General features: G+C 41.0%; 2 protein-coding genes across 4 annotated transcripts; one reads left to right on the top strand and one right to left on the bottom strand.

The window, feature by feature from the left end:
- Positions 1–382: 382 nt before the first annotated feature.
- LOC136260306 (NLR family CARD domain-containing protein 3-like) lies at positions 383–4502 on the top strand. 2 transcript variants are annotated; one of them, XM_066053992.1, is made up of 5 exons: positions 383–510; positions 660–725; positions 1329–1394; positions 1446–1490; positions 1539–4502. In XM_066053992.1, exons 1-5 carry the CDS (start codon positions 396–398, stop codon positions 4337–4339), a joined length of 3093 nt encoding a protein of 1030 aa, XP_065910064.1. In that variant the 5' UTR covers positions 383–395; the 3' UTR covers positions 4340–4502. The 2 variants fall into 2 exon arrangements, with proteins under 2 accessions (XP_065910064.1, XP_065910063.1); XM_066053991.1 differs by having other exon boundaries at positions 1446–4502.
- On the bottom strand, positions 4341–27158 carry LOC136260305 (E3 ubiquitin-protein ligase RNF123-like). Of its 2 annotated transcripts, XM_066053989.1 has the most exons (36): positions 27071–27158; positions 26959–27017; positions 24245–24427; positions 24115–24200; positions 23982–24068; positions 23865–23932; positions 23690–23815; positions 18207–18321; positions 18074–18157; positions 17647–17772; positions 17499–17591; positions 17365–17438; positions 15664–15827; positions 15547–15602; positions 15312–15392; positions 14356–14479; positions 14230–14305; positions 14053–14177; positions 13832–13998; positions 13330–13416; positions 13149–13256; positions 12921–13098; positions 12052–12126; positions 11915–12002; positions 11777–11864; positions 11651–11717; positions 11566–11589; positions 11216–11355; positions 11082–11165; positions 5432–5521; positions 5301–5376; positions 5159–5246; positions 4992–5110; positions 4829–4938; positions 4687–4769; positions 4341–4504 (listed from the first exon to the last, which is right to left on the bottom strand). In XM_066053989.1, the coding sequence occupies exons 1-36, from the start codon at positions 27124–27126 to the stop codon at positions 4417–4419; spliced, it is 3543 nt and encodes a 1180-aa protein (XP_065910061.1). In that variant the 5' UTR covers positions 27127–27158; the 3' UTR covers positions 4341–4416. The 2 variants fall into 2 exon arrangements, with proteins under 2 accessions (XP_065910061.1, XP_065910062.1); XM_066053990.1 differs by lacking the exons at positions 23982–24068; positions 24115–24200; positions 24245–24427; positions 26959–27017; positions 27071–27158 and having other exon boundaries at positions 18207–18334.
- Positions 27159–27215: the final 57 nt, after the last annotated feature.

Genomic DNA, 27215 nt, shown 5'->3' on the forward strand with positions numbered 1-27215 from the left:
ACGTAGACAGTAGAGCTGGTATGGTCAGGTGTACAAGAATGTACAAATTGGTCGTATCTAGTATGAATTGTTCCATTCTTTAAATCTCTAGTATATGCTTTGTGCTGTTGCATGTTATGAAACTAGGGGATGATACAGGAGGTATCAAATAAAGGAATTGAAGAAGATATTAATTTATGCAGTACCAGTGGATAACTAGCAAAGCACTAGCAACCTTTAATCATAAACTTGATCTAAAATGGATGATACTGAAGGGTATTAATTTGTGAGGTAATCATTACATCATAGTACATGACTTCATACAAAAGGAAGGAAATCCCTACCATACTCACCAGATAACACTTTGGTTATAAAAGAGAGGTATATCAGTTATGATCAGTAGTGGTCAATTAAGGATGGAGCAGGGGTGCAGGGATAATGATACCCATACTACTCTACTGCATGCAGCAAGCAGCAACACTTTTCCTCCTAGAATGAGGTTGAATTTGTCTGCCTCAAAAGGTCCACACGGTGAGTCAATTATAATAATTAAGACATGTCACTAGTTATTGATAGGCAAATTACTTCTTCACTTTGTTGCCGTACAATTTGTTCTTTGTTGCAGTGATGCATGCTATCAGTCAGTGGTTAAATAACATTGGTATTTTCTTTTCACTTAGCAATGAACACTACAAGTCCGTGTGCTTCAGGATATACCACAGCTGGTTTCTACAGTAGCTATCCAAGTGAGACACAGTGATGTATATAATATATGTGTAGCTATTATAGTGAGAAACCTAAGGATGTATATAACTGCACCTTGTGAATACATGTTTGCATGAGAGTGAATGATACACCTTATAGAGAGCATGTGATGTTATACACTTTCAGTTGTATTCAACAAAACTTTTATATAGGATGTTAACATTGGATAAAGTATAAACAAGTATTGTATTGGACAAAAGTAGTGGTAGTCAACATTTTCAGAATGTACATATGATTGCACCTCATGTGATAGGGACATCAGACTAGTGTGCATGCATTAGTGGAAAGTTAGGGACTCAACAAGTTGCCATTTGCTTTGTACAATAGAAATACATGCAATATATTCACCACCAGTTTGTTCATGAGACATATCATGCTTAAATCTACAGTAGTACCATAACATGTCAAGTGAGTGCATGACACATTCTTGCCACTCTTCTTATAAACTAAATGTCATCATCGAGATAATATGCATGGTTTCCCTTCAGAATATTTTCTCCTCCCAAACTGCACCCTCCCTCAATAGTCACCTGTCATGCTTGTTGTTATCAGTGACCATGTCACATGTATTGTTATTTGTGTAGGTCTACACAACAACGTTGGCAGCTCACCAAGCTCGCCACATTGTTTTACAACACACCTTTCCAGTGGTAAGCGGACTGAACACATTATGATATATAATAGTTAACACTTCACCACAGGTTCTGGTGTTAGTAGTGAACACTACGGGTTTCATCCAGGATTAGGTAATTCATATCACTACAATTTGACACTTAGTTTACGTCGTTTTCTAGCACAAGACATGTTTACACTTAGTATTGCAATATTTCAGCGAAACTTGAAGACCAGGTACTTGAAGGAAACCAACCTGGGTTATCAAATATGGCCGCCAGTTACCAGTGACAAGTACTTTAACTTGACCATGTATGACACCCTTCATGCTGAATTTGGTGGTAAAGAAGCACTAAACAATGAACACTATTTCGTACACGATGTCAAATCACTTGACTTAGAGGATATCTTTCACTACCACCTACAAAGTGAAGCAAAAGTGATTCTTGTTGAAGGCAATGCTGGTATTGGTAAAACATTTTTGGCACAAGAGCTTTGCAAACGTTGGTCAGATGAGAGTCTTCTGCAGTGCTATTGTTTGGTACTCATGATCACATTGAGGGATCCTAACATTCAAAAGAGTGTTGACTTGAAGCAGTTGCTATATTATCAGTTTCAGGGAGTCGGTGAAGCAGCTGTTGATGCAATATCCTCTAGTGGTGGAGAAGGTACATTTATTATCCTAGATGGATATGATGAACTGCCTTTGAAGTTACGCCGCTTGTCCATCTTTGCTGAAATCATTCAAGGAAGGTGCTTACCAAATTCTACAGTTCTGGTGACATGCAGACGATCTGTTTCACATGAACTTCATGCAGTGACGTCCAAGAAGATTGTCATAACCGGCTTCAATCCTGAACAAATTGATCAATTCATAGCAGTAAACTTGGAACCACCAAAAGCTGGAGAGTTGGCACGTCAACTGGATCTCTACCCCAACGTGTACAATCTGTGTCAAGTACCTGCTAACTTGTCCATTGTAGTACACTTGTTCAAACTGCAGAATAGACTACCGGCCACCGTCACTCAATTGTACCATCAGTTCATTCTCAACTTCTTGTTTAATTACATGCAAAACACCAGACACCCACCGATGCAATATCTTCAGAGCATTGAGAAATTACCCTACTCTATCAGGAGCAAGTATTGGTCACTTTGCAAATTGGCTTTACTAGGGATTCAAAATCGGCAGTTGGTGTTTAGTGAGGGGGAGTTATCAAAATCATGTCCTGGAGAGCAAATCCCACATGAATATGATGGGCTGAATTTGCTCCATATCACACACCACACTGTCCTGGCAGGAAAGAGTAGAACTTTTAGTTTCATTCACTTGACAACACAGGAATTTCTTGCTGCACATTACTTGACAACACTGCCATCACCTTTTGTAAAGAAAGCAGTTAAAGGCAACATGACGAACCCTGATTACCACGTTGCCTGCAGGTTTTATGCTGGACTAACTAAGTTGAAGTCAAACTCCATTCGTAAAGCTGTGTTTGAGGCTTTCCAAAATTTGGTAAAGGAAGTTGTAGAGAAAAAAGAGACCACAAGCAAGTTAAAACAGAGTAGAAAGACGATCATTAACATATTTCACTGTTGTTATGAAACCCAAGATGACAGCCTGTGCAAGGAAGCTTCAGATTTTCTCTCAGAGTTTACACTTGATCTCTCTGATTGCATCTGTTTGCCACAAGATGTGATGGCTCTTGCACACTTCATTTGCAAAAGCTCAAAACAATGGAAGCTGTGTCTTGATAACTGCTACATACGAGGCACTGGTCTTCAGATCCTAATGAGAGTCCTGATTGAATTCAAGCAGCGTCATGTCATCACATCTGCCAGCTTCACTTCAAACAGACTTCAGTTCAACTCAGCAGCACCACTAGTGAGATTGCTCAGCACACAAGCCAGTCTGCACACACTAAACCTTAAACACAATCAACTGGGGGATCAGAGTGTGGAGAAATTGTCTGAATGTCTCAAGACCAACAAAGTTCTGAAACACTTGAATTTTTCTTCCAATAATATCAGTGACAATGGTGCTAAGAGTGTTGGCTTGATGCTGCAAGAGAACTCCACACTACAAAGTGTTATTCTTGGCAAGAACAACATTGGTTCTGCGGGGGCTGAATACATCTCTGAAGGGGTCAAAAATGTTCACAGTGGCTTAACTTTGCTGGACTTGGAGAGCAACAAACTTGGTGAAGAAGGGGCACAGCACTTGGCATTGGCTATTCAAGTCAGCCAGACACTCACCACTCTCAACATAGCTAACTGCAGTGTTGGTCCAGCAGGAGCCTATGCTATATCCCAAGCTATCAATATCAATCCCATCATGGTTGAACTAAACTTGGGATCTAATAAAATTGTACGCAGTCCTCTTTCAAAACCAATTATCTGCTCGTTCTTTGAGTGTGAATCCCTTCAACTGCTAAACCTTAGGTGCAACAGAATCGGTCCTGAAGGTACTCTAGCCATTGCTGAAGGATTAGCTCGTAATGAAACTTTACTAGAGCTAAACATGAGCAGTATTGACTGTATTGGTAACTCAGCCATTCAGATAGCCAGCAGCCTGCAGGCTAACAAAGCCCTGAAGGTGTTGAACATCAGTGATAACAAGATTGGGACAGACGGCAGCAAAGAGCTAGCAAGCAGTCTCTTTCAAAACTTTACTCTCGAATGTCTCAAAATGGATCGTACCTCAAGTAGTGCTGAAAACTTTGAAGTCTTCACTGAACTAGTTCCTTTCTTTCCTGTTCTAAAGGTTTTACATCTTTGTGACAGCTCTATACCATCCAACTTGATTGTGAACATGTGCAAGAGAATTCAAAACGCTCGTCACAGTGCCCTCCAGGAGTTGAAGGTCCACCAATATGACAGCAAAACAAAAGAGACCATTTCAAAAATCAAGGATGCAACTAACAAGTTAAGAAAAAGACTCAGTAACAAAACCCAACAGCTGGTGATAAACCACGGACTGTAACTGCAATATAGGAAATTATTCATGCATACACTAATAATTAAAAATTAATTTAAATTGTATTTAGTTTTAGAAGACGGTTATTTAGTCAATTCTTTCACGTCTTGAATTGGTGCTTGACAAAAGAAACATTTATTGTTATTCAACAGATGACGAGTAATACAATCCCTACAATGGCACAACAAGCAGTGCATTAAATAGAAGCACATGACACACAGTATTTTACTATGAGATGTCACACTAGAAGTCGAAGGTATTCCAATGCAAATGCAATGAAATAGGGCCATTCAAAAGTCATATACATCCCATGAAAAATACTGCGTGTACAGTAACAATTGTCAACTACAAACCTGCAAGACTGATGTTTGCATGGTACAAACTGGACTGAAAGTGGATAAGCACAACAGATGGAACATGTATCCTCCCCAGAGTCCTATCATCCACAACACAACACAACACAACAATACAGTTAGTGTGTCGGTAAAAACTAACTTGTGAAGTAGCTGAAGTGAAGTCTTTGGAGTTAGAGGCTTCTTTAATTCTTGCTATAAATCTTTCTAGTTTTTTAACCTCTTCATGACTAATTTTTGCCATCCATCGACCTAACACATAAGGCAGTATGTAATGACATTATGCTAGTGTACATCAGGCCTACCTCTTGGTAGTGTTCCCTGACACAATTTATAATGAGCTCTAGCCACTGCTAACAATTGTTCAAAAGAACTCAACTTGAAACCAGGATAAGAAACGATGACTTGGCTTGCATCCGCAAAACTGCAACACTTACTCAATAGTCTTATAATGCACATGTGATTCACTTACTTTTCTTTTGCTGGAGGCTGTTTACAGACTTCTAAGAGTATACCACTAACAGCAAATAATATTGATGTCTTCTCTATCTTGTCAGTACCTAGTAGCACAATTACATTGATAATGTGCTACATAATTTGTCGTCTACACTCACCAGCCAGCCTGTTCAGAACAGGCTTATCAAACAATGCACTCCCGGCTGACATACGGTTGAGCACCTGAATAAGCAGCTAGACCAACACAATTGGTGGTGAGACCTCTTATGGTTAATGTAATGGCTGCTACCTCAACTAGCCTATCCAGAGTGATCTTGGAGTTAGGATGGTTGGGATCTAGGAACACTTCAGGAGCTCTAGTGGCCAACATCTCCAGTGTCTATAGGAATGGAAAGTGACAGTAGTGGTACAACTACCATGAAAAGTTAATTATGCGTTTCTGGTCCTCTTCCTGGTCATTTTTTGATGAATAAATTGTGCAATCACCATAAAATAATAATAATTATTCATAACTGTTGAAAGGTTTTCATGTCTTGTGCACTCTTTTCTTTATAAATATTTAACTTTGTTTTCTTTCTCTTTAATTCCATGTACTGCTATGTCAAATGTAGTGTACCACATCAAAAAGTTGCAAAAAAAAGAAGAAAAAAACAAGCCTGGTCACCTGGTCAATTAGGGAAATTGGTAGGACCAGAAACATATAATAAGCAAGTTTCAAAATAACGTCCAATGGCAGCGAAATATGAATGAATATGAAGCCAATGACTCGGGCGACTTGTATGTTTTAGAAGAGAGTGATATTCCAGGTGCTTCCTTGCATGGAAACAAACCCTGTGAACTTAATGTCGTGCAGCTTGAGAGGTGGCTGTCATGTAGAGGTGCTCCGGTAACAGGAAAGAAACCCAAGCTCATTCAAAGGTATGGTAAAGAGCTCGTTTATATAATGAAAGTGTGCTACCTTGTAGCAAATTGTATTTGTATTTTATGTAGGGTTGAATGCTGTATCAAGTTTGGGTGGAACCACCTGCTTGTTGATCCAGACAAGGATGTGAACAGTCAAAGAAAGCTATCCAATTTGGCTTGTGAAAAGATGGAATTAAAATCAGTGAGATTATTAAAATCACTTCTAAAACTTGATGATCCCCTTTGGACAAAAAGTTTGATAGATGTTCCACAGATCTCATTTGATGAAACTTTTAAGTTCTCGGTGGAGAGGAAGTACCAAGGAAGATAGTCAGCTACCTGGAAAATTTAGCAGATTTTAGAGCACATTTGTCATAACAGTAAGGAGTCTACTGAGGAACTATACATGCAGACTGAATACACTAGAACGCTGGACAAAGCCTACAGATTTTCCACGATGGCCATGTGCAAGACCTCAAGTGCAAGACCTCAAGTACCATCCTATGCCACATCTGGAAGATATGGTGTGCATCGTCATATCTAGAGTGTCAGCATTGATGAAAAAAAAGTTATTATCATGTTGCCATTCTTGCATGCAAGTCATCTTGCTCAATTAAAGTGGCATATTGTACCTGTCCTGCAGGGATAACTGGGTGTTGCAACCATGCAATTGCAACATTGTACTGCTTGGAAGACTTTATTAGCAGCAGTTTACAAGAAGAAGATAAAAAAGGATATACAGAATGTCTTCAAGTGTGGAACCAACCCACCCCACACAATCTTGTTGGGTGCCCTACAGATGAAGTCACTCTAACTAAGAAAGTATATGGTATTGAGAAAAGACCCAAACTGCATTCTACTGCATTCTGTCAATAAATGGGATTGCCGTTCAATGTCCAGCAGAATGATTGACCCAAACAAGGCACGTCACCTTAGAGAAAGACTAAAGTGCAGTCAGCTGATAAGGCATTGCACTCAGCAGGAACATACAGTGAGATGAAGAAAAGCTGCTCAAGCCAAGTCATTGATAAATATGCATGGGACCTCTGGTTACTTGTAAATGATTGACAATGAACCTGCTCCATTAGAGAGCAGAGAAGAGCTTTTTAAGGAGAAAGAAGAGAAATTGTCTCGAGCTGTAGAAAAGAAACGTAAATTTCAAGAAGAGCTTGTAGCTAAGCAACTACATGTTGGTGTTAACTACATGTTCAGCATGATCACAACTATGTTTTGTATAGTGAGGATGAACACCCGATGGAGAGCTTCAATCTTTCTGCAGATATTGATCATTAGGTGAGGTCTTTATATGTTTCCATTAATGTAACAGCCATACATGAACTGGAGATCAATACACGGGGTAAATACAGCTCTGAAGTTTGGTACAATGAATGTAAACTTAGGATTACAGCATCTACGATGAAAGAAGTTTTTCATAGAAAAAAATAGTACTAGCTGCAGATCTTTTCTTGTAAAGAAGCTTCACCCTACCCCCACTATCACTATAGCCATGCAGTGTGGCATTAGGCACGAACAGTATGCCATTGAGTCTTATAAGAACTACTGTAAACTAAATGGGACAGAAATAACTGGAACCATGTGGACTGTTCATGGATTCTTCTGAACCTTGGCTGGCAGCTAGCCCTGATGGGATTGTTTTTGAACCTTTTCAGAACAATGCATACCATAAAGGGTGTTGAGACGTAAAATGTCCAATTTTGTGTAAACAGAAATTGATTGCAATGTTTGCAGAGAGAAGACCTCATTTTGTATCGAAGATAAACATGTCAAGCTTTATTTATCAAATTCTAATGCTTACCATTATTACCAGATCCAGACCCAAGTGCATGTGGCAAAGCTCCCTTGGTGAGACTTTGTTGTTTGGTCACCAGTAGATGATCTGTTTGTGCAGCATGTTTAGTACAACAAGCAATTTATGTCAGGAGCTATTTCAAAAGCACGTGCTTTTTATTTCAATGTTTATTTACCTACAGTTGTACCCTGTGTCATCATTTCTGAACACAATGGAAACTTTGAGCCATTGAATTTTGCTGAACTAGTACTGTCACCTAATGTCAAGTCATCAGAATATAATGCCAATTCCCCAGGTAATACTAAACTATCAGATAGTGTGAAATCAGTCAGAGCCTTTAGATAATGTCAAGCCATTTGTCAAGCTATCAGATAATGTCAAGCCATCGGAAAATGTCAAGCTATCATATAATGTCAACCAACAGAAAATGTCAAGTTGTCAGATAGTGTCAAGCCATCAGAAAATGTCAAGCTATCAGATAATGTCAAGCTGTCAGATAGTGTCAAGCCATCAGATAATGTCAAGCGATCAAATACTGTCGAGCCTACTAGTGGTATCAAATCATCGGCTAGTGTCAAATTCTCACGTAGTGTCAAGCCACCAGGTAGTGTCAAATGACCAGTTAGTAATACCAAGTCATTGGATACAGTTAGCTGTAGTGGGCCATGCACAACCAGGGATGTGATGACGTAGTGCTTCATGTAAGTACATTCAAGACGATGCCCTTACATATGGTACTTTAAAATCTGAACTTAGCAAGGAACTCAGTGAATGGAGATGGTAGCTGCCTCTACCATTCAGTTACATATCAGGCTGGTTTTATTGTTAAGATAATTAAGCTGTGGTGACAAGGTGGTCAGTAAATATTTTAAGACAAGTGGTGCACAAGATCAAGTGGTGCACAAGTGAGCATCCTTGTGTTCGTTTCGAAAAAGGTTTGTCTGTACCGCTATGGCTGGAAAAGCAACATGTGATGGATTGGAGCGGTGGTATGGAGGTGCGGTTACTAGCCATTGCTTTATACCGAGACATTGTTGTGATAGTACTAGTGATGGTAGTTATGTCCTTATGGATCCCCTCCTTTGCCCAAGATGAGTGGTGGTACATTTATTCCTATTAAATGTGATGAATTGTGTGTACAATGATGGTCTACAATGACTCCCCCTCCATTATATTCAATGGTCTTAACCATTATGATTCAAATGTTTCATTATCAGTGTAAATATGTGATAACAGTGATGAAGGTCTTTCAATCGGAAATTCTGTTGCATTAATGATCAATCTCGTGTTTGGATAATCTTTCTTAAAATATATTTCTTGACAATGTGCCATCATAGATAATATATGAACATGGATTGGAAACGCCCATTAAATTATTTACCTATCCTAGTTATGGTGTACCAATACATTGGGAAATTTGTTGAAATGTACTGGGTGGCTGTTTGGCTTTCTCTTGCTTGTTTGAAGGCTAGTTTCAAGGCGTGGACATTCCTTTTACATTGTTTATTGTGTAGCGTTTTGTACTGAACAAGAACACTGTATGTTTGGTGGACATTGGAGGGAATATCGTTGGTGGCAGGTGGATACTGGCAGGTACGCGTTAGCAAATATTTCAGCAGCATCTTTACCAGCTATCTTAACATAGCCTCTATGCCACAACCAAATAAATGTTTGATAGACTGAAATGAATTTTTAGCCAAAGACTTGTTCAACTTGGGTAAAAACAATTGCCCAAAGTAGTGCCTGTTTTCTGTCGTTTTATCCAAACAGTCTGAGTATAGAGTGAAACATTGGATACCTGGTTAGCTAAAGCCACTCTACCTGCTACAAGTGAAGTTAAGAACAGCAAACAGACGATGCTGCACTTTTTATTTCTTCAGGAAATTTGCCCAACCGTTATGAAATGCTATACTTCACCTTTTTAACTTGCATCTCGTTACGCTGTTGTTTGCTACTCCCCAGTATCCATAACCAGTCCAGCCTCTGATTAGTGTAGGTGCTTTGTAACCCAGCTGTAACCAACAAACACGTATTTGTAGCTTACAAGAAATGCAAAATGTTCCACCTGCACCGTAACGAGGATGGTCTATGACATCACTACGCCAATAATACGGGCGTTTCCAATCCATGTTCGTATATTATCTATGGTGCCATCGTGGGTAATGCTCAAGAGCTTTCAAATTGTGGAACATTAAATTGATTCATGTGGATATGATTCTAGACACAGACTCTGAAATTCCAAATCTATTAGCAAAGTCCAATTCCAGCAATCCCAGATGAAGACGAACCAAAGTTAAAAAGAATTGTTCCAAAAGAGGGAGCTTGCATGCTCGACCAGCTTTAATATCATCATAATCATCTTTACTGTTCTTCCCTTCCCATTGCTGCATTACGTTTGCATCACTTTCTAAAACCTCCTCAAACTTGCAGTACAGATTGAGTGGACATTCAATTGCATCACCATGCTGTAAGGAAGGGCTGGTTTCTCTTTACTCAGCAACCCAATTGTAGAGTCTCCTACATTTATTGATGAGAAAGTTTCATCACCACCAGCCAGATAGCAATCAACCTCAGATTATTTTAGCCTGAAGTAAGGACTGAGTCAGGGGCGGATCCAGAGTCTGGAAAGAGGGGGGGCACCTTGCTGAAAAAAAGTTGAAGAGCAAAAAAAAAAAAAAAAAAAAAAAAAAGGTCACAACAATAATAGCTAGTCATCCTTTACCAAATATATTATATCACATATGTTATGTAAAATAAAATCCTATTTATAGCTTCCTAAGTAAACTACACTTCCCCATGAACACTGTGACTGCTTTATTAGAGTGATTGGTGATTGACTGCTCTATTAGAGTATCTCAATCTTATATACATTTTTTTAAGGGGGGGCACGTGCCCCCTGTGCCCCCCCACCCCTGGATCCGCCCCTGTGAGTGAACATCTAACTGCATCGCTATGTTGTGAGGATGGTCTTGCTTCTATCTGGAGTCAATTTATTTCTATAATCAATCTACGATTTTACAAATATCCTGCATGGTTATTTAGTATTTCGTAAGTATAATATGTGTGTATATTTTGATGGGAATAGTGGTTCAAATTTTTGTAACTGCATGTGAGATACTAAAAGAGTTAATGATATATACGTGTCACTGCACAATACAAAGATGGCATGATAAAGGGACACAATTATGTATTCAAAATGTGTTTCACATTACAAGAGATCACTTACCCTTAACAAACTGACAGTGATGTTGTAACACGTAGTGCAAGTGCGTAGTTGTTTAGGGGATGGCCCATTCTCAGCAGAATGGAGCTGGGGGACAAGATATAACGAACTGGACAGGTTAGAACAGAACTTATTACCGTTTGAACTAGACTCATAACCTCAGAGAACACCAAGTTGAGTTGGTTCAGTAAACCATTAATGAACTGGATGCTACTGGCTGACTCAGTGATACAGATCTCAGCGAGATGCTCCTGGAACACATGACTGGGACACCTGTCTGTAGAGCAACAATAGTAATGTAACACTGAACACAGTCTGCATACTATGGACACCTTGGGACCAACTAATAGTGTCCTGATTATCAAGGTGTCCAGGTCAGTTTTGTACTAAAGGATACTTTAGGACCTTGACTAAGTTTCGGGATTATGTAGGTGTCCTCAGGTGTTCACATTAATCCACACAGATACTACACATTATCGTTGCTAACTTTTTAATCTAGCAGCCACCAGGTCTGTAAATAATGAACACACAAGTAGTAGTAAAGTACACAGATTGATGGATGGTACACATACATAATTCTGGATCAGAGCTCAGCCAGTCAAGAACAAGGTCTGAAGTGTTACTAGCAAAACCATCACCCTAAGTTTGATGAAAACTACTAAAAAGATGTTTCTCTTCAAACATAATCTCATCTGTACCTTCCAGAATCTTGCCAGCAATCCAGCTGATGATATCCAAGAGTTTTTAGAAAATGTGTCCATTATTGTCAGTAGTAAAATCTTACGGCTGTGAGTATTTACGAAAACTATAAATTATACTATTTGAATATGGCACACTTTTCTAATGGGAGTTTTTCTAGTGCCAACAAAGACTCTTTATGGCATACAAAGCCGACAAGGCTCTCAATAAATGATTCCTGAAGATCTGTAATACACAACAACATTTAAAGGGATCCACATTTGAGACATCTCACCAGGATTAATGATCCTTGGGTCATTACAATGAGTACAGAGAAAACTTGCCATCTGCTCCAGCACAAAATGATAATCTGTTGTGAACATGTGAAGTGTTTGATGATTCATCAGACAATAATTTCACATGACTAAACCACTTTGTTTCCCTTTAGCAGAAAGCAATGGCCTGGTCATGTGAGATGCAAATAGCTAGACCCTGTTTGTCTGACCCTGTGTCGTCTGACCCTCATGTTGTCTGACCCTGTGTTGTTGTCTGACCCTGTGTTGTTGTCTGACCCTCGTGTTGTCTGACCCTCGTGTTGTTGTCTGACCCTCGTGTTGTTGTCTGACCCTGTGTTGTCTGACCCTCATGTTGTATGACCCTCGTGTTGTTGTCTGACCCTTGTGTTGTTGTCTGACCCTCGTGTTGTCTGACCCTCGTGTTGTTGTCTGACCCTGTGTTGTCTGACCCTCGTGTTGTCTGACCCTCGTGTTGTTGTCTGACCCTCGTGTTGTTGTCTGACCCTCGTGTTGTTGTCTGACCCTCATGTTGTCTGACCCTCGTGTTGTCTGACCCTCGTGTTGTCTGACCCTCGTGTTGTCTGACCCTGTGTTGTCTGACCCTGTGTCGTCTGACCCTCGTGTGCCAAAAGATGTTGTTCAATTAGAAAACATTTTGACTTCTCATACCATACGGCTGTAAATTTAACAGTTTTCATAATTCCTTGGTATTTACTCTAGTTCATAAAATAGAGCAAGCTGTATGAAAATTGACTGATCTACACAAAAACACCAAAAAATCATTAGATTAGAGTAGGCTCTATATAATGGGTTTCGATTATTAAGCAAATTCATATACTTTGAAGGTTTGTAGTTCTGCTATATATACCTGGCAAAGAAGAGAACATGCTTGCTGGCTTGAAGAACAAACAGGCTGCATTGTAAGCTCCTGAGACAGTACGAATGTAACACTCCGGGACGGCACTGAGGTACGTCCCTTTTGCAGACTGAAAAAGCAGTGTACGCAGAGTACAGCTCAACGTCCACACAACAGCCTCCAAATTGTCCTAGAAGTATGCCACATTAAACATATGTCACAACCTCCCTGTACAGTCACCTCAGTAAACAGTGAGGACGCTAGCCAGCCAACGTTACGGGTACAGTTGAAACATTGTTTAGTGAACACCTCTCTTGTCTTCATCAGCACATCATTAACTTCACTATCCTACAATACACATGATACACCCACATCATGACTGACTGATTGACTGACGGACTGACATTCTAAATCACCCTACCTGGGGTGAGCATTTGCCTGTCTTGGATAACATGTCTGACAGAGCGGTAGAGAATTGGTTGAGAATGGCAACAGATGTGCAGCATTGCTGAAATGACAATGAACACTAACACTTCAGTTGTGAGACATGTAAAAAAAATATTGTCAAGTGATGCACGTCAATATTTTGAATTACTGGTAACATTTTAGGCCAATCATTCTGTACATTATTGATTGTAACCTTGACAACACTACTGAGGTAGAGTTTGGATGTGTGTAGACTTGGATCAGTTATTAGTATCAGTCATTATGTCATGTGAGACAGATTGTGAACTGGACAATAACAAAAACTTCATTGATGAATTCTTACTTGTTCCCATTCAAAGTGGTGGCATTAGGTACAGTATTTGTGAAAGTCTGTCATAAAATGTTGTAAGCACACAAAAAGCTTGTTCATGTAAGTACAATCACCACTCATCAGTATATCTCTAGAAGAATGCACAATTATTTAGACTGGTTCTCACCTCTCGCAGTACTCTATGTACTGCAGCCGAGTACAACATCATCAAACAGTCGAGAAGATAGAGCAGTGACTCATCCTCACACTGCTTTGTAGTGTCAGAGGTGCTGGAAATAGCTGCTGCAGCAACACCTGGTTTGTTCTTCATTGATGCGTACTGTTGTTGGCTTGCTACACAACATGACATCTTAAAATAGACTATTATGGTTAGTGACAATATCAAACCAGCAAATAGCCTCTGAAGATTACTGGATCCTGAGTCACCGATTAGCATCTGTAGTTTACCCATCAAATCTACTGGTGCTCCAGTTTCAATCCACTTCTTCACATCAGCAACAGAACCGCCAATCCTAATAAGGATATACATATACCATACACACACTCTTACAACATTGTCACAACCTTGGCAGATTTCTGTAGCCACGATTTTCTTCACCATCAATGTTCAGAAAGACATTTCCATTGTTAATACAAGCATCTATTGTGTAAGGTGATATTAGAGGAGGTCACTGGTCTAAAATGGCTGACCACTAAATCTGATAGCTTTTTCAGCACTTTGTGCCATCATGTGGCGACCCCAGTAGAACTTTGTGGCTTTGTACAAAGAGAAGAACAAACTTGTCATAATGACCTGTGGACGTGCTACTACTCCCTGTGAATGAAGCACAACAACCATAGCAACAGTAACTATAGCAACAAAACCCACAACAACTTGCTGTAAATACGTATATGGTATTACCTCATTCCCACTTTTGGACCAATAATATTTATTTCCATGTGAGTAGTAACCATAGTAATATCAGCCATTTAATAGAGTACGGAGCTTGAAGAACAAAGCCCAATTAACACGAGTTTGAATATGATATTAGGCTTTACCAGAAGAGTATTGCTAATACACTGACTTTGCTGATTATTAAAGGTCTCCTTCATCACTTATATAAGAGGTCACATGTACAACACATTCAAGCCCCACACTACAACCAGAGCAAGATATTATTTTTTCAATTACAGGGGCGTAGGAAGCATGGGTGCCATGGGTGCTTGGGCACCCATAAATATTTCCAGTTGCATAACTGATGAGTGTCAGCACACTGTACTATATATTACTGAAAAGATTGAGATACTCTAATAGAGCAGTCAATGACTCTAATAAAGCAGTCACACTCGCAACCTTTTTTTTTTAATTAAAAGTTTTTTTTTTTTGGTCTTCAGCTTTAACACCGGGCACCCATAAGTTAAATATCTTCCTACACCCCTGAATTAGAGTTGTGGATTATTGGAACAGTATAGCAGACTATGTAGTTAATACACACTCCCTAAATGTATTCAAGAACCAACTAGTTTTCCTTTACATAGATTGATAACTTCTTATGATCCTATTATATTAGCACCAATAATATATCACAAACTATACTTTTTATCCTTTACTAATAATAACATTATGACATCCATACAAGGTTGCTATGTGTATTACGATCTCTTACCCTATAAGCACTGCTTGTTACCATGACTATCAAATTTCTCAAGTTGGGAAGAAACAAAGACCTGCTTGATCGTTCAGATCCCTACAAAATTAATAAAAGCCTTCGTGTAATAATGCACACACACCCCCCCACACACACGCATGCACGCATGCTCACACACACCCACACAACACACACAAACCATGATAATCTTCTAATAAAACACACATGTACACATGTGCTATAACAGAAATACCTTTCCATCTTCTTGTAACAGTTGTTTCAATACTTCTACTTGAAGAGATGAAATACCTATTGAAGAGAGGTGAGGAGGTATATTATCACTACTGCAACCACAACTATTAACGCTCACTGAATAAGTTCTTCTGCAGTTGCTTGCACAGCAGTCCAAATTTCTCCTTGGACACATCTGGGTGGTCAGGGATGGGACAGTCTTCCCACCAAACTTGACTTAATACGCCAGACAAGTCTTGAGGTTGACGTACATGCATCAGCAACACAAACTTCTCCTTGAAACTGTAACAAGACCAATAGATTGCATTGCTTCAAGAAATTTCAGTGTTTACAAACTGTAAATAATATTCTGTAACTATGGCTGAGCTAAACTAACATGACAAATAATATTCTGTAACTATGGCTGAGCTAAACTAACATGACAAATAAATCTATACCAAAACAGCCAAGCTATAAAAAGGGTACAGCCCCCCAAAAATCCAGGGTAAAAAAAGTTGTGAATTTAAAAGCTAAGAAATGGATGAAATGATTTAGATGACATGGCAATGCTAAAAATTGATTGGCATGAACGTCAACACAGCCAAAAACCCATGTTATCTATTATTCTTCGATTAACCCAGCTGGGATCTGGTGATAACTGGGAAAGCAAATGCCCAACTGTCCATGCCTTGCATAGTGGGTGAAGGTCCAGGTGGGATGTCCACACCTTCACCTAAGACATGGTACAACCTTTTGCAGGTTACTAATCCAGCCCTGCCCCAGGAGGATTTGCCTGCACAGACTCATAACACCTGACAGGTGTCCCAGTGCTGTTCCACTGGGTAGGCATGCCATTCTATTAAACAGTGGCCAAAGGCTTTTACTTTGCTTTGTGTGTGTTGTGTTGTGAGTGTGTGTGTGTGTGTGTGTGTGTTTTTTTCCCCAGTTTACACCAGGTACCCATTGATGTTACAGCTGGGTGGGCTGCTTCCCCAGTTGGTACTAGGCCACCAAGTCCCCACTTTAACAGCTGGGTAGACTGGAGTAAAGTTTCTTGCTCAAGGAAACAACAACAACAACAACAACACCAACACCAAAGTGACCAAGCTGGGAATTGAACCTGGAACCTTTCAATTCCCAGCCTCCTGCGGGTTACTAGTCCTGCCCCAGGAGGGCATGCCTGCGCAGACTCATAGCACCTGAGTAGCGCACAGGTGCTGGCCACTGGGTAGTGTGACCGCATAGCGACAGCTGAAGGCTTTGCTTTTGCTGTGTGTGTGTGTGTGTGTGTGTGTGTGTGTGTGTACCGTATTTTCTAGCATAAAAGCTGCACTCGATTAAATGCCTGTCTCGATTATAAGCCGGGGGGGTTTCCAGCGCCTTTAGAAAATAAATGCCTGGTCTCTAATAGAGGCCCGGGTTATTGCTTGAGCCTACTGTTAATGGCTTTAATTATTTCTCTTGTTGCTGCTGCTTCTTCATTCTTGAGTTTAGAGCCTTCTGTACTACAGGTAATCATGTGAGTAGTCCGAGCGAGTCCGCATATATATCTATGTTACAACTATTTTCCAGCCTTGCCTACACTTGTGTATATCGTCAACATACTGTATCACTGTTTTGTATGTTTACTTACTATTACAGTAATCCCGCCCTACCACCACCCGAATTCGATTAAACACTGGGGATCGGTCAGACCAATTGAAAATAAATGCCTGGTCTCAAATAAAGGCTCTATTCATTTACAGACCGGGTCAAAAATGCTGGGAAGGAAATAAAATTCCGGGCTTTTATATGAGGAAATACGGTAAGTAGTATAAACATAGTATTCATAGATGCTTACGGTGTTAACAGTAGTAACAGCTTTCTTGTTTGAGGATGTTTCAACAAAGACAAGGCTAACTCCAGATAAGCAATCTGCACACACACACAACACACACACAGACATCAACACAACTACTATACACTACACAGTACCTGCTGATGAAAGTCGGCTGTGACTGGAGAAGCAGCGTAGGAGCTGCACAATTGCTCAAATGTTAGCTCAAGGGACACCTTCAAGTCATTGTCCTACACAAAAACAATACATAAAACTTTCTATTTCCAAGGGTCTGCTGCATCTTACCTCTAAGCAACTCCAAATAATTTCAAGGAATTTCTTGAGCTGTGCAGGCTCGTTTTCTTGCTTAGGAACAGAACTAATCTTCAGCAGAAATGGCAACCACACTTCAGCAATAGTGTAGGAGTTGTGCTACAAGTGTCAAGTGTCATGTCATTAGCACTGTACAGCATAAACCTCTGGGGATCACTTAGACTTTGTATACTGAAAGTTAATTGTATGCCTAAAGTTTTGCATACACACAAAGAAGTACAGTTGAACCCAATTTCACAAAATAGTGAGTCAAAAGTGGCCACAATAAAAGACAATTATCACTCAATGTCATCTGATGATTGCTCATGAACAGAAACTGGGTTGGTTACTAAGTTGATTACTAGGTTGGTTGCTAGGTCGACCTCACTTTGAGTGACAATGGTGTGTGTAACACACATACCAGTAATGGAGCTAGTTGTTCCAACAAGTGATAGATCACTATCAACTTCACTGTATCAATTGAGAGCACCTTAGCCTGATCCATCTGTAGTGTGTAGCTAGGTTATCACTAAACCACTCTACCAGGGAGTTACCTTTTCAGGTGCAGTGTAGAAGACAAGTCGCTTGATACACTCAACAAGGAATGCAGCTTGCTGTAGCATAAGGTGTGGAGGGTCTTGTAAAGGGAGATACCCTTCAATCGGGTACCTATATATGGAAACTGTATATCACCAAGTAACAAAGTGCATTATATTTCGTGAGATTCGCTGCATGTAACACTGGTATTTCCTCTTACTACACAATATATCACAGCGATTAGTAGCTCTAGGTACAATAAACTAATAAATAGAAAATAGTCCCATATCCGGTACGCATGCGTGTCCACTTCCTCTTGTTCTTTTTGCTGCACACTCGTTAGTAGCTCGCGTAATGGCGTCTGACGGTAAAGATACCCCCGACGCGGGGATAACCAACGAAGAGAGAACAGAACGCGATAAGAGAGTTGCGGAACTACTGGATGACCAAGATCTACGCAATTTGCTGATCAAACGTCTGGAAGATGGCGGCCACGTGGCGAAGAAAGTTACAACGCCCAATGCAGAGGCGACGTCCGGAGGGCCCTGGCAATCCTTCAATGGCCAGTTTCCCTTCCTCATGCCGTTTTGGGGAACGCCGACGGCTTCGCCCATGACTGCTGCCATGTACAACCCACAACAGCCTCCCGTTGGTTCCACAAGTGTGTCGGGCCAACCCCTCTCTGGTTCCACAAGTGTGTTGGGCCAGCCTGGTTCCTCAAGTGCGCAGGGCCAGGAAGAGGATGGGGGAGGACAGCTCAATGGAGGATGAGGACACCATTCAACTACTAGATGAAGGAGAATCTTTAGAGCTCGTCCAGTTTGACCCAACAGTCAAGGACGATAAGAAATGGGATGCTGGCGAAACCATCAATAAGTTTCTGGAAAAACACTTCGCCCGGACCTTGCAGGAGCAGGAACTTCACCAAATCATGGAAGACTTCCCAAAGCCTGACTGCCCAGTTCTATGCACCCCCAAGTTAGATGAAGAGGTAAAGAAGCTAATTCAGCAGGCAGGAAAGGACCCTCATTTTGGAACCGAGAAGGCTCTTTATAAGGTACAGGACCAAATACTTAACCTGGCCGGCCCCCTCACCTGCCTTTGGTCCGATCTACTTAACCAACAATCTGAGGTTACATCGGAGCAAGTGATCCTGCTGATCCAGAGAGTACTAATTCTACTGGGAAGTGCGTCTCACTCAATCACTGAGGAACGCCAGAGAGTGGCTTGGGCCCGTGTTAACCCCAAAAGCACTCCACCAGGAGACACGCAGAAGCAGAACGAAGCAACACTCTTCAGTGGGGGGTTCTTGGAGAAAGCTACCAAGCGGATGGAAGAGGAAAAGGCTCTAGCAAAGGTTTCAAGGAGCACATACGGCAGTAAACAACCAGTGCCCAAGCGCCACAGACCAGATCGTGACCCTAATGACCTCAGACGTTTTTTGGAGAAGGGCGCCCCTGCAAGGTACAGAAGCAGGAATCAGAGGCGCCAAAAGCCGTACTACCGACCATCAAAGACTGCAAAGCCATTCAAACCACACCCAGGAGCAAAGGTCAGGAACCCCAGCCAGCAGTAGTCGAACAGACTCCAGAGACAGTATGCATACACACAAATACTGTAACTTCTACAAACAACATTTCATCAGTTATTTTGGATACCATTATTCCTGGTTTACCCAGCCCCCCCTCCCCCCCAGCTGGCCGCCTGCCATACTGCCTGAGCAACTGGCAAAAGATTACAGCCGACCAATGGGTGTTACAAGTGGTCAAGGGTTACAAGCTGGAACTGGCATCAACCCCAATCCAGAGGGTCCCACCCAGAGTTATACAAGCGAAGAACAGCCACCTAATAACGGAAGAAGTACACAAGCTGCTGTTGAAGGGAGCAATAAAAATGGTGACGCCTTGCCAGAACCAGTTTCTCAGCAGGATATTTGTTGTCCCGAAGAAGGATGGGTCACACAGACCAGTGATCAACTTGAGGCCATTGAACCAGTTTATGATGGAGATACATTTCAAGATGGAGAGCCTGAGTATGATGAGGGACTTGCTGAGACTGGACAACTGGATGGCCTCAATAGACCTCAAGGACGCATACCTTTCAGTTTCGGTCTGGGAAGGCCACCGAAGGTACCTCCGCTTTATGTGGCAGGAGACCACATACGAGTTCCAGTCTCTTCCCTTCGGACTATGCAGTGCCCCCCGAGTTTTTACAAAGCTCCTGAAGCCAGTGCTAGCTCGGCTACGTCATCAAGGTGTACGGATTATAATGTACCTGGACGACATGTTGATCATGTCCCAGTCGAAGGACGAATTAGAGAGGCAACTGAGCCAGACCACAGCCTTCCTGGAAGGACTAGGCTTTGTGATCAACAAGAAGAAATCACTCCTGCTGCCTACCCAGTCAATTCAGTTCTTGGGCTTTGTGGTAGACTCCAAGGAGATGTCAATCAGACTCACCGAGGAGAAGGTGGCCCAGATATCTGCAACATGCAGGAGGGTACAACAAGCAGGATCACTATCTCTTCGCCAGCTGGCCAGGCTAATAGGCAAGATGACAGCAACCATACCAGCAATACATCAAGCCCCACTTTGGTACCGAGGCCTACAACGGCTGAAGAATCAAACACTACAAGTATCCCAGTCATTCGAAACAACAGTAACCATGAACCAGGAAGCAGCCCTCGATCTGGATTGGTGGTCCATCAGGACAAATTTACTGACCGGGAAGAAGATCCAGTCACAGGAACCCGACATGACCATAGAAACGGATGCTTCGATGCTGGGATGGGGAGCAGTCTGTACCGGTGTGAGGACAGGTGGCCTCTGGTCACAGGTAGAGAACAGGAATCACATAAATTACCTGGAGCTCCTGGCAGCCACCTTTGCGGTAAAGTCCTTCGCCAAGTCCACAAGGAATGCTCACATTCTGATAAAGATGGACAACAGAACAGCCATCTTCTATGTGAATCGAATGGGAGGGACTCACTCCCTGAAGCTGAGCAACCTAGCGATTCAGCTGTGGCAATGGTGTTTAGAGAGGAATTTAACCCTGGTAGCAGAACACCTTCCAGGAATAGACAATTGCATAGCCGACGAGGAATCCAGGACCATCCACTCAACAGCAGAATGGAAACTACAACGGGCAACTTTCCAGCTCCTCATGCAGACTTTTGGCACGTGCGACGTGGACCTCTTTGCCACACGCCTAAATACCCAGTTAGAGAAATTCGTGAGCTGGAGACCAGACCCAGAGGCGATAGGAGCAGATGCTCTGCAGTTGACCTGGACCAACTGGAAGGGATATGCCTTCCCCCCATTTTGCCTGATCGGGAAATGCCTCAAAAAAGTAAGAGAGGACAAGGCATTGCTGGTACTTGTAGCACCAGTGTGGAGGTCCCAGCCATGGTACCCAGCTCTGCTGGAGCTTCTGATAGACTTTCCCTTGATCCTACCTGCAGACCCAGTGCTTCTGACAGACCACTCCGGCAAGCCCCATCCACTGATTGTGACAGGACAGCTCCAACTAGCCGCCTGGAAGCTATCAGGCGTAGACAGACGGCAGAAGGAATTTCAGAAGAAACTTCCCAACTGTTGGCCGCCGGATGGAGTAGAGGCACAAATGTTGCCTACCAGAGTGCTTGGAAGCGATGGGTCGGCTGGTGCACTGAACGGAAGGTGGATCCCTTTTCATGCACTGTGAAGTACTTCTTAGAATTCTTGACAAGTTTGTACAAGGAGGGTCTGCAATACAGAACAATTAACACCATTAGATCAGCGGTATCAACAACTCATGATCATATCGAAGGAGTTCCCATTGGCAAGCATCCATTAGTATCAAGGCTTTTTAGAGGTATCCACAATCTACGCCCACCTCAACCAAGATATGTGACTACATGGGATGTCGATACGGTTGTGCAACACCTTAAATCTATGGGTCAGAATGATTCATTAGCCCTGAAACAATTAACCCAGAAACTAGCTCTATTAATGGCTTTGGTGGAGGCCAGTAGAGTTTCAGAACTTCAGGCCCTGGACCTAAGGTATCGCCTCTACCGACCCGAAAGAGTAGTTTTTCAGCTGCCAACCCTAGGGAAGAAGAGAGTCGTGGGAGCCCCACCTAAGGAGGTCATGTTTGGAGCCTTTCCACAGGATAGCCGACTGTGCGTTGTGCAGTGCTTGAGGCAATATGAGAAGGCCACAGCGCAATACAGGAAGATGGAACCCAGCAGCCCTCAACCTTTGTTTCTATCGTATATTAAGCCACATGATCCTGTAAGCTCACAACGCATTGCCCATTGGCTGAAGGATGTCTTAGGGAGAGCAGGAGTTGACACTAACATTTTTAAGGCCCATTCAGTAAGGGGAGCCTCCAGTACAGCAGCTTCAGAAAAAGGAGTGCATATCAAAGACATTCTTCGTACAGCAGACTGGAGTACAGATTCTACTTTCAGAAGATTTTATTACCGTCCTTCACATGAGAACGGCTATGCTCAGACTTTACTCCAGCCACGCAATAAGAGATAAGACTCCATATCACCTCAATTTGGACTCTGTGCCATAGTTTTCAATGGACTCTGTGCCATACTTGTTATTGGACTCCGTGCCATTTGTATCAGTGGACTCAATGTCACCTGTATCAGTAGACATAATATTGTATCGTATTAGTATTGCTTCCTGAAATCATTATGAGACATATTGTACGCCTCCCTGGTATACATAATTGCACTTCAAGGGGGCAACTAATTGTATGTGCATGTTTCGCTGCATAGGCTGTATGCTTTAAACTCTACCAGTGTTACATGCAGCGAATCTCACGAAATATAATTGATGATTTGACGAGGGCCTGAAAGGCCCGAAGTTAAATCGAGATTATATGAGTGAGATGAGCAAATGTAACACTGGAGCAAATGTAACACTGGCCCAACCCAGAAATTCATTAATCCCATCCCGTGTCATTTGCTCTATAGGATAGACTACTCTTGGAGCAGCAAAATTCACAAGTGGAAGTGGACACGCATGTGTACCGGATATGGGACTATTTTCTATTTATTAGTTTATTGTACCTAGAGCTACTAATCGCTGTGATATAATGTGTAGTAAGAGGAAATACCAGTGTTACATTTGCTCATCTCACTCATATAATCTCGATTTAACTTCGGGCCTTTCAGGCCCTCGTCAAATCATCAATTGTAGTGTTAAAATATTGAAAAAGCTATCACTTCTTATACACAAGAAAAGTATTGACATAAACCACACATCACATATGATAATTATGTAATGGCATGGAGTATGTACAGTGCTGCCACAATGGACAATTATGCTAGAAAATTTAGAGAGAATTTGCTGCTGTTTTAAAGGATTTTTTTATTCAAAGTTCCATCCCCAACAGCAGCAGCACCACCAATGCTGTATCTCATGCATCCTCAAAAAAATTACACAAAATTATGTTACTGAAGCCAAATCACAAAACAGTTTATCCCTAAAAGATTACACATTACCTGAATGGTGTGTTGCCAAAGTTTGCAGTGCACTCTTCCCTTGGTCCATTGCTGATGGCGGGAAAGTAAGCAAACCCGGGACCTTGGCGGATGTTACGAAATGCAATACCTAGGTTCTTTCCATTCCTGGTCAATATAAATAGTGACATTAGGACAGAAATACCAACGTACTGACCGGTAGTAGGTTACTGTACCACTGTCTACGTCAATACAAGAACCAATTACATCACCAGCACACCATTCCTAATATGAGAATAAATATGATACTATATATAGAAACACAGCACCTCACCTCTCCATATTTGGATGCTGGTCCATTCCACTTGACCACTCTGTAGCCATCATAAGCAAATGAATCAGGGGAATCCCCCACTCCATTCTAAGAAATCACAGTATACACAAGCACAACTACAAATACTAGTAACCTCTAGAGTCATCTGACACTGTCGTGTAGCCCAACCGATCTGCATCAGGCCTGAAGTCTGAAGAGTCACTTCATACATCCACTTGCCTGTATACTACATAAACCAACTCCCACAAATTATTAGTGTTCACCTTTGCACACGCAAGTGTTGGCCCTCACTGAGCTAAAGTTTGTAGTAGAGTAAAACCTCCCAGTGGCTGGGTCAATCATACACTTGCCAAACTTAGCCCAAGTGTCCCAGCTAACTTGAGATGGACCAATCCTACCATCTGTCATGGCCCGCTCTGCCGGACTGCTGCAACCAACTGCAGCACCTGAGAAAGAGAAAGGGTTAGGGTTTTAGTTATTTGGTCCCCTGGAAAGGTACGTCTAAACGTGTTATTAGTACTATAAAATAACTATGATCCCAATGCAGTTTTTCATACAAGAAGCTAAAGTATTATGCAATGTCATAATTTTACATGTTACTGCTATATTAAATGCCGCACTTCAGCACTTGAATGGTGACACAATTAATTTTGAAAATAAGGGCTTAAACATTGTTTTTTGAGAATTGAGTGGTGGACAAGTTTGAATTAGAGCTGGGTGATATACCAGTATTGTTAGTAATCTGTGATATTTAAGTCATACCAGTTTTGATACCGCCTGTTTTTTTTATACCGACATACAATATTTAGTAATACCGTGATATTTAGTAATACCGTGATATTTAGTAATACCGTGATATTTAGTAATACCGTGATATTTAGTAATACCGTGATATTTAGTAATACCGTGATACTTTTTATGGAAGGTATACCGTTTGCTATTTTTCAAGCACTAGTTTGAATAGTCGCCACATTGATTTTTTGAAGTAAGGGTAGCAAGTACTATAGTGTTTAACATATAACAGAAGTAGTAGTAATATATGCACAGCTATGAAATTCCAACTAACTAACAAAACAAATAAGGCAGAAAGTCCTACTGAGCATTAACAACTCTTTATCTAATCATAATAACTTTGCTGTTAAATTTCTACACCCAATACCAGTGAAAGAGGAGAGATAGAAACTTTTGATGATGATGACACACTGACACGGTGACTTGATACCTAAAGCTTGAAGGAAGTGATTGACAGACAGACAGACGGACACTATTTCTTATGTAAAAGCCAAAAATTGGTGATACACACTTACGGACTGACTCCTGTGCCACACACATTTGAAGTGGTCTCACTATCAGGTTGATCATCATAAATTATTTTAAGACGGGCTAGGCTCAAACCACTCACGTCTGCTGCCTGATTATGGAACTATGGTTAGAATATTTATTGTATACTGTTTTACAATATGCAATGATGATGATGAATTTATGTAAGAGAAACTTATTTGGTCAATAAAAAAGTAACAGAAATCAGTGCCAGTTCAGGTGCAAGGTGAGCATGAAAGAGAAACGGAATATTTTCTGAAGAAGTAAAGAAACTCTTAGCTATTGTATAGTCCTTCCATATAATTGCTATAACACAAGTATTTGCTCAACATGTGATAGACATCACAATTGACATAGCTCTTATGAGGTCAATTGACAGCACAGCAAATAAAATGTTGTTGGTGTATTCACATGCTGATATAATAGAAATGTTGACAGTTAACATCTAATATAACATGGTTGATCCATACGTTCAAAACTGTCCCACCTAAACTATTACTTATGATACTGAATGTAATTGTACTGTACTCATCATGACAGATGTGACCCGCTGAGCAAAAATCTACACAATTGTTTTTTTTTTTTGTTTTGTTTTTTAATTGTTATGAAGACCACAATACTGAGCCCAACCAGAGTGACTATCAACTGGTTATCTGATTAACACACTTTAATAAGCAACAGCAAAATATAGCACAGCAACAGCACACCAGTGACACCACCAAATAAATACATTTTGTACAGTCTAGTTACACACAAATTCTAGAAATTTTCCAGGTTCATTGTTTACTGTTTTATGTTTATTCCAGCCATTGCAATACATTAAGTTTAAAATACATATTACAAAAAAGAAATTTACACACATTTTAATTGCTTCAGTAAACAGTGGAAGAAGACTTGAATTGGAATATCGATTCGCCTCTTAAGGAGAGTAAAAGAATATCTTGCCACAAAGCAAACATGAGTTATGAGTTTGGTTATGTTCCGGCAAATCATAACTTTATTATAGGCCAAAAAAATGTACAGTACTTTGATGAATGCTCCAGTTCACGATGAATGCAATGACATAAGTCCTAACTTTTAGCCTGTTGCACTAATGATTTATGATCAATGAAACGAGAGCCTGTAATTTTTCATATGTAGGCACTGTTTTTTCCTCTAGACAACAAAGAAGACATAAAAATGAAGTTTGAGAAAAATGCAAACAAGTCAGGTCTTGCTCAGCTGTGAATCCCAAGGCTGGAACAAACAAGAGGGATTTACTAACTCATCATTTAGCTTGGTTCTATAAAAAAGGCAAAAGCATTATCCTTTGTTGGGTCTCACAACTACGAACTGCACGTAATACCTACACATAACATACTTAAAACTTAGCACTAGTTGATCATGTGTCCAAATCACCTTTTCCCCTTTTTTTAACATGGGTGGGTGCCCACCCAAATATGCATGAGACTACCTTGGCACTGAGATATTTGTTTTCTTAGCACAAAAGTATTGGGAATTTAATTTTAAAGGTTAGAACTCAGATTAGAATACAAATATTTGTGCTCCATTGTGGCTTTATAGCTTTTTAAAATCCCCACTAAACCGATACCGGGTGGTAAAGGATTAGCATTAATACAGTGAACCCACCCATCACTAATCACAAGAGTTCACTTACTCGCTCGTTGCTCGAGATCATTTAACTGTTTCTGCAGGTAGGAGGAAAGTTCCGAGACGCTGAAAAAGCAAACATCTGCCTAATACACGATAACACTATTTTTAGTTCTCACTTTGTAACATTTCCGTCTGGAAATATCGAAGAAAGGACCGTCTCCATTGCAAGCATTCAATTTAGTGCCCACTAATCTTATTTAACGCGTACCATTAACCGGCGGAAGTAGTGATGACGTAACCAGTGGCTATTAGTCACGGCAT

This window comes from Dysidea avara, chromosome 7, assembly GCF_963678975.1.
Source record: "Dysidea avara chromosome 7, odDysAvar1.4, whole genome shotgun sequence".
Taxonomy (NCBI): domain Eukaryota; kingdom Metazoa; phylum Porifera; class Demospongiae; order Dictyoceratida; family Dysideidae; genus Dysidea; species Dysidea avara.